The sequence below is a fragment of the Hylobates moloch genome, unplaced genomic scaffold (assembly GCF_009828535.3).
Source record: "Hylobates moloch isolate HMO894 unplaced genomic scaffold, HMol_V3 SCAFFOLD_3, whole genome shotgun sequence".
Lineage (NCBI taxonomy): Eukaryota > Metazoa > Chordata > Mammalia > Primates > Hylobatidae > Hylobates > Hylobates moloch.
This window is the reverse complement of record NW_026652278.1, coordinates 95,069,499-95,077,015: the sequence shown is the minus strand read 5'-3', so window position 1 is coordinate 95,077,015 and position 7,517 is coordinate 95,069,499. Positions and strand designations below refer to the sequence as shown.

The 7,517-nt window shown below is 39.0% G+C and overlaps 1 protein-coding gene across 1 annotated transcript in view; it reads right to left on the bottom strand.

Annotated features, from left to right (window-relative positions):
• The window catches only part of LOC116479586 (lysozyme-like protein 1), a 17,341-nt gene extending 17,171 nt beyond the window's left edge, over positions 1-170 (bottom strand). Inside the window, 2 exon segments of the mRNA XM_032171618.2 lie at positions 54-133; positions 135-170. Of these exon segments, the coding sequence (XP_032027509.1) occupies positions 54-133; positions 135-170 (116 nt within the window).
• Positions 171-7,517: the final 7,347 nt, after the last annotated feature.

Genomic DNA, 7,517 nt, shown 5'->3' with positions numbered 1-7,517 from the left:
CCATTGCTGGATCTCAGGGACAGGTGGCTTCATAAGAGTAATTTAGGTCTTACTGAAAAGGCAGATTCCTGGTGCCTGCCCCAGAGGCTGACTTCTCAGTTGAGTCTGCGGAAGAAGCACTGCTCCACTTATTCAGTCGGTGACTGGCAGCTCAGGTGAGCGTCCTGCATCTCCTGAAGCCATGTGTGATTCTAACAAGGCGCAAGTAATCCTTTCCTAGCTCAAGAACCTTTCTTTAGAGTGTTAGAGAAAGAAAAATTCTTAGTCCTTTGTTTGTCACCACCTAGAGATGCTAGAATTCTGCTTCTTGGCACTGAAAGCTATATCATCCTGCACGCTTGTGTTCTGAGGCAGGTGCTAACTCTCTTCTGGGCCTTAATACCTCTCATTTTTTTCCCTTTTCCTCTCAACAACCCTCCTCACTACACAACTTGGCCAGGGCCTCCCGTCCAAGTGAGAGCTCTTCTCTAAGGCAACAGTCTGCAAACTTTATCACAAATTCCATTAATAAAGTTAAGCATGTATCCCCTTTAGATGTACATTAAATTAGAAATCACACTTCTGTACCTCTGTACTAATATGCTACATAAATTATCAACATACACAAAACTAAAATCTGAAAATGAATGAGGATGAAATTAACATTAAAAATTTACTAATAGCACATTTCTTTGCTATAGTTATATTGTTAATTAATACAATATTTTCAAAGGAGGGCCACAAAAGAAATAAAAAATTTTTATGTATAATTAACATGACTTCATTATTTTTTAAAAATTTGGCTTAACACTTTTGACTCAATAAAGAGCTGGTTTCAAGGTCCATTTATTTCTGTGCTCAGATTTAACGACATATTTGAAATGAATTTTCGCTGGAATATGTAGATCTAAGTACAAGTTTATTGTTAGTTGCACCTAACTAATTATTGTATTTTATTAAATTCCATCTGCAAATAATGCAAGGGTCTTGTTGAAATCTAGTTTTAAGTTTATATAGTATTGCACTGTGTAGATATAACATATTTAGCCAATTCCATGTTGATTCACACTTATGGTATTTTGTTCTTCTATGACAAACATATTATAATTAGTAATCTTGTACATTTGTCATTTGTACATTTGCAAGAATATCTGTAGGATACATTTCTGGAAATTGAATTGCTGGGTTAAGGACTGTAATTTTGTAATTTTGCTAGATGTTGCCAAATTGCCTTCCACGTGGGCTTGTATGACGAAGATGGCTAGCATATCCTATTACCAAAGGTTAAGATATTTGCCAATATTAGAGATGAAACATAACTTGTCAGCATAATTTCAATTTCAGCTTCCCTTATTTCAAGCTGTCTGAGCATCTTTTTTTATCTTTAGAAGCCATTTGTGGACTTTTTTTTTTTCTCTCTCTCTTCTCTTTTTTTTTTTTTTTTTAATTGAGACAAAGTCTCCCTCTGTTGCCCAGGCTGGAGCTCAGTAGTGTGATCTCGGCTCATTGCAACCTCCACCTCGCAGGTTGAAGCGATTCTTGTGTCTCAGCCTCCCGAGTAGCTGGTATTACAGGCATGTGCCCCTACACCCAGATAATTTTTGTATTTTTAGTAGAGACGGGGTTTCGCCATGTCTGCCAGGCTGGTCTCAAACTCCTGATCTCAAGCAATCTGCCCACCTCAACCTCCCAAAGTGCTGAAATTACAGGCATGATCCACGGCACCTGGCCTGTGTGCTTTTTCTTGTGAATTGTCTATAATATGAGAAAATACATAGGTTTTTCTTCAAACATCTTTTTCAAAATGCTTTGAAATAGGGATTTTACAATCAATGAGAAAATTGTCTTTTTTTCAAAAATGCTTGTTTAGCAAGTTTTCAGATACATAGTAAACATACAAAAGCCATTTATATTCTTATATACTAGGAATAGAAATATTTTAGATTCTTCTAAAATAAAAAATATCATTTACAATAGCACACACACGAATATGACATACTTAAATGTAAACCTAACAAAATCTGTGCAGGATATATATGCTGACTACTATAAGACAGATTAAAAATTAAAGAAGACCTAAGTGGAAAAGATATACCATGTTCCTGAATTTAAAAATTCAATGTTGTTAAGATTTAATCTATAGATTTAATGGAATTCCAATTAAAACCCCAGAAAATTGTTTTGAAAATATCAATAAGATGATCTTAAAACTTATATGGAAGAGCAAATGGACTACAATAAACAAAACTATTCAGAAAAAGAACAACGTTGAAGGACTCATTCTACATGATTTTAAGACAATATAAAGCTGTAGTAATCAAGAGAGAATGATATTGGTGGGAAGATAGACCCATAGACCAGTGGAACAGAAAAGAGAGCGCAGAAATAGATCTACAAATATTTAGTCAACAACGTTTTTTATAAAGATGCTAATTAAATTCAATGGAAAAATGATGTTCTTTTCACCAAATGGTACTAAAATAAGACTGTCTATGTTCAAAACACATGTTCAAAACCAACAAAATAAAATAAGGCATATCGAAGAATACATACCTTATATCTCATATAAAAATTAATTCAAAATGGATCAAAGACATAAAAGTAAAAAGTGAAACTATGAAATTCTATAAGTAAACATAGAAAATCAGCAGGACTTGGGTTTGGCAATAACATTTTAGATACAACAACAAAAGCACAATCCATGAAAAAAAAAAACCGTTTAGTTGGACTTGATCAAAATTAAAAACTTTTGCTCTTCGAAAGACACTGTTAAGAGAATGAAAAGACTAGCTACTTTTCATTTATAAATCACATATCTGATGAAAGCCTTGTATTCAGAATCTATAAAGAACTCTTAAAATTTTACCATAAGCAGGCCAGGCGCGGTGGCTCACGCTTGTAATCCCAGCACTTTGGGAGGCCGAGGCGGGCGGATCACGAGGTCAGGAGATTGAGACCACAGTGAAACCCCGTCTCTACTAAAAATACAAAAAAATTAGCCAGGCGTGGTGGCGGGCGCCTGTAGTCCCAGCTACTCGGAGAGGCTGAGGCAGGAGAATAACGTGAACCTGGGAGGCGGAGCTTGCAGTGAGCTGAGATTGCGCCACTGCACTCCAGCCTGGGTGACAGAGCGAGACTCTGTCTCAAAAAAAAAAAAATTTACCATAAGCAAACATATGACCCAATTAAAAAATGGGCAACTGATTTAAGCAGACGTTTCATCATATAAGAAACCCAAATGACAAATAAGCATATGAAAAGATGATCAATATCATTGTCACCAGGGAAGTATAAATTAAAGCCACAATTAGATATCACTTCTCACTGATTAGAATTGCTAAGATCAATCGGACGACACCAAATGATGATGAAGACAGAGAGCCGTAAGAACTCCCATGTGTCACTGGTGGGAATGCAAAGTGGTGCAGTCACTTTGGAAAACAGTTTGGCAGTTTCTTATAAAGTTAAACACAGACTTATATAAATCAACAATCACACTCCTAGGTATTTAATCAAGTGAATCAGAAACTTACATTCACACAAAAACAAGCTAACCTATGTTTATAGCAACTTTATTCATAATCACTAAAAAATGGAAGCAACCAAGATGACCTTCAACAGGCAAATATGTTTAAAAACCGTGATCTATCCCTACAATGGAATACTACTCAGCAATGAAAGGAATGAGCTATTTGATTCCCGCAACAATATGGATGAATCTTAAATGCATTTTGCTAAATAAAAGAAGCCAGACCCAGAAGACTACACGTTATATAATTCCAGGCATATGACATTATGGAAAAGGCAAAACTATGGGGATGGAAAACAGTTCAGTGATTGTCGAAGATCAGAGGAGAAATCGGCTATACAGGGACCACACATGTTCTATTTTAGGTCATTGGAACTGTTCTCTATGGTACTGGGGTAGTCGATACATGGCTTCATTAATTTGTCAAAACCCGTCGGCCCATACACCACAAAGGGGGATCTTCGTTGTATGCTGATTTAAAAAATCATCCAGGATGTTGAGGACTACCAGGATAGAATTTAGCCTGTGACAAAAAGACCTAACTGTATTACAAATGTATGACATACATTTGCTGAAGGAGTGTGAAAAGAGCCACTAATCTAGGTAACTTTGGAAAACAGTGTTTTGACTGGATATTTAAAGTCTAAAGACAAAACAATCTGTACATAAACACTGTACTCCAGTTGGTGAATTTCTTTCTCATAGGGGTAAATGTTAGCAATTCTTTTTTTTTTTTTTTTTTTTTTGAAACAGAGTCTCCATCTGTCACTCAGGCTGGAGTCCAGTGGTGTGATCTCGGCTCACTGCTCCCCTCCGCCTCCCAGGTTCAAGCGATTCTCCTGCCTCAGCCTCCCGAGTATCTGGGATTACAGGCATGCACTTCCACACCCAGCTAATGTTTGTATTTTTAGTTAGAGATGGGATTTCGTCATGTTGCCCAGGCTGGTCTTGAACTCCTGACCTCAGGTGATCCACCCGCCTCGGCCTCCCAAAGTGCTAGGATTACAGGCATGAACCACCATGCCTGGCCAGTGTCAGCAATTCTGAAACTACTTTACATGTAAACAAATGAAGAAAAACATTGCAGATGATGGGAGCCAGATTTCACACTGTCAAAGAGAGAAGTTAAAAATAAGCAAAAGAGAAAGACTAGAATTGAACTCTGTAATACTGGATTAGAGTGGGAGACATGACTGTAAATCTGTTCATCTACCTAGAAACAGTGGCACTCCAGTAGCAATGAGCATTCTCAACACACAGACTTGCTTCTAATACCATTTCATTCTCCAGTAAAAGAAACCAGGACTCCTTGGAAAATAGGCTGATTGGCCAGGTGCGGTGGCTCATGCCTGTAATCCTAGCACTTTGGGAGGCCGAGGCGGGTGGAACACAAGGTCAGGAGATTGAGACTGTCCTGGCCAACATAGTGAAACCCCGTCTCTACTAAAAATACAAAAAATTAGCTGGGCGTGGTGGGGCGCACCTGTAGTCCCGGCTACTCAGGAGGCTGAGGCAGGAGAATCGCTTGAACCCGGGAGGTGGAGGCTGCAGTGAGGTGAGACTGCACCACTGCACCCCAGTCTGGGTGACAGAGCAAGACTCTGTCTCAAAAGAAAAAGAAACTAGGCTGATTTCAGGACTAGGTCAGGGAAAATGCAAAATAAGTGTGCAGTATCTTGTTGGTCCCAGAAAATAAGGAAATGCTGTGGGTAGGGGAAGCGCATATCAAAGAAACACAGGAACCAAACTGAGAAAATTCCCAATGGCCCAAACTGGGACAATCACACAACAAAATAAATAACGATAGCACTGGATTCTAACTCAGAGAATAAAATAAATCTATATGAGGACATACTGATATAAATAAATGATTGAATAAATAAATATCTGAGGACAAGAAGCAAGTCTGTCTCACAGAAGAATTCTAAGTAATCTGTGTAATCCCCCTCCAGGAAATGGAGCTTGATTCTCCTCCCTTTGAGTAGGGGCTCCATTGACTGACTTGCTTCCCACAGATAGAATGCAGAAAGGGGAAAATGGTGACTTTCTGGTGAAGAAACCCAGCGGACTCTATCTTAGCCAAGTGATCCAGGTTAACCTCATCAGGAATGAGTCATGTTAGGTGCCTCGATGGGATGTGATGAGAAGGGCACTTCACTTATGTGGTTTTCTTTCCCCAAAATCCGTAACCCCACTCGAATCATGAGAAAACATTAATAAAACCCCAAAGCGTGGATATCCACAAAACACCTCACCGCTGCTCCTGAAGTATGTCAAAGTCAGGAAAAGCAAGGCTGAGAAAACGCTAGACTGGAAGAGACTAAACAAGTATGAGAAATAAAAACAGCGCGGTGTCCTGGATTGGATCCTGGGATAGAAAAAGGACGATATTAGAAAAACGAGTGAAAGCTGAATAAAGCCTGCAGTTAATGCATTGTACCAATGTTAATTTCTTGGTTTTGACAAAAGTGCTGTGGACGTGCAAGATGTTCATGTTAGGGAAGTTGGGAAAAGGGTATGTGGGACTCTGGACTCCGCACGACTTTTCTGTAAATCTAAAATGATTCCAAAGTAAGTTTAAAAATCTGTTAGCTAGGATACTGTTGATAGCCACTTATCACAGAAAAGGTGAGCGGATTTGAATTGCTTGATTATTGTAAAATAAAAGTGATTAACCTCTACAGTGGCCAATGATTCTAACTATGTTGCCAAAGAGAAACCCAGCACACAGGTGCCACAAAAGGTCTTCAAACTCGCTCCTCTTCTCATGATAAATTATGTGAGCGTTCTATTATTTAAAGGTCTCATTTTAATCAAATTAACCTTATTAATTTCACCCTACCGATACAGTCTGATCCTACTTACTTTTTGTATAAAATGGGACCACACTGGTGATATCATGTGCCGTCTAAACGGCCACATATTGCAGTAAACTAAAAGGAGCAAATGGATACATTATTCTCCATCTTCTTACCTGGGGGCCAGAGAAAGTAAGATGAAGACACAAGAGCCAAACAACACAGGGGTAAAGATTCAAGCTCCTAAGCTCACTTACACATTTACCTACATGGAGTCACCAGCCACAAAGCTAAGACCACGCAGAAACACGAAGCAAATCAAACATAGACTTGGTCAGCTCAGTGGTGATGATGGCAGCAGAGGTTTTAAATGTGTGCAGTGTTTTTATTTATTTGTTTATTTTAAAACTTGCAGTAAAATAGACATTACATAAAATGTACTGTTTTAACCATTTTAAAGTATACAATGAGAGTCATTAGGTACATTCACAGCACGCATCCATCGGTTCTCTCTAGTTCCATAACTTTTTCATCTCCCCAAAAGGAAACTCCGTGTCCATTAATTCACTTCCCATTTCCCCTTTTCCCAGCCCTGGTACCCACCGATCTGTGTTCTGTCTCTATGGATTTACCCGTTCTGGATATTTCCTATAACTGAGTTTTTACTAGTGTTTTTCAAAGTGTAGTTCTCACCACCAGCCTGGGAACCTCACATGAAAAACCTGTTAAAATAAAATTTTCTTCATCTTAGTCAAGGTCTGCAGAATCGGAATTAGGGGTGTGGTGGCCTCTAGGAGTCTGAGATTTTACATGCTCCCCAGGTGATCCTAATGCCCACTAAAGTGTGAGAAAATCTGAAATAGCTAGTCCTCTCCATCTCCTATTAACCTTGACACCATGGATGGCCACTTTCCTGTGGGCTCAGCTGGCCAACTTGACAAATGAATTTACAATTGGGAATTAATCACTGAGGTTGACTCAATGTGTAACTTTTCCCAAGAGAACGACAATATGAATTGAGACATCTTCAAATACAGTTTTCAGACTGAAAGCTTTAGTTCTTCAGAGACTAAAAGCCCCATGGTGTTACCTTAGGACTGAGCCTCCTGTTCCCCAAACCCTGCACCAGGAGGTCTGAGCCACCTTGGGGAATGCACAGACCCACACTCCTAATCCCCAGAGCAATCTGACTTGCTCTCCAGCTCTACTTT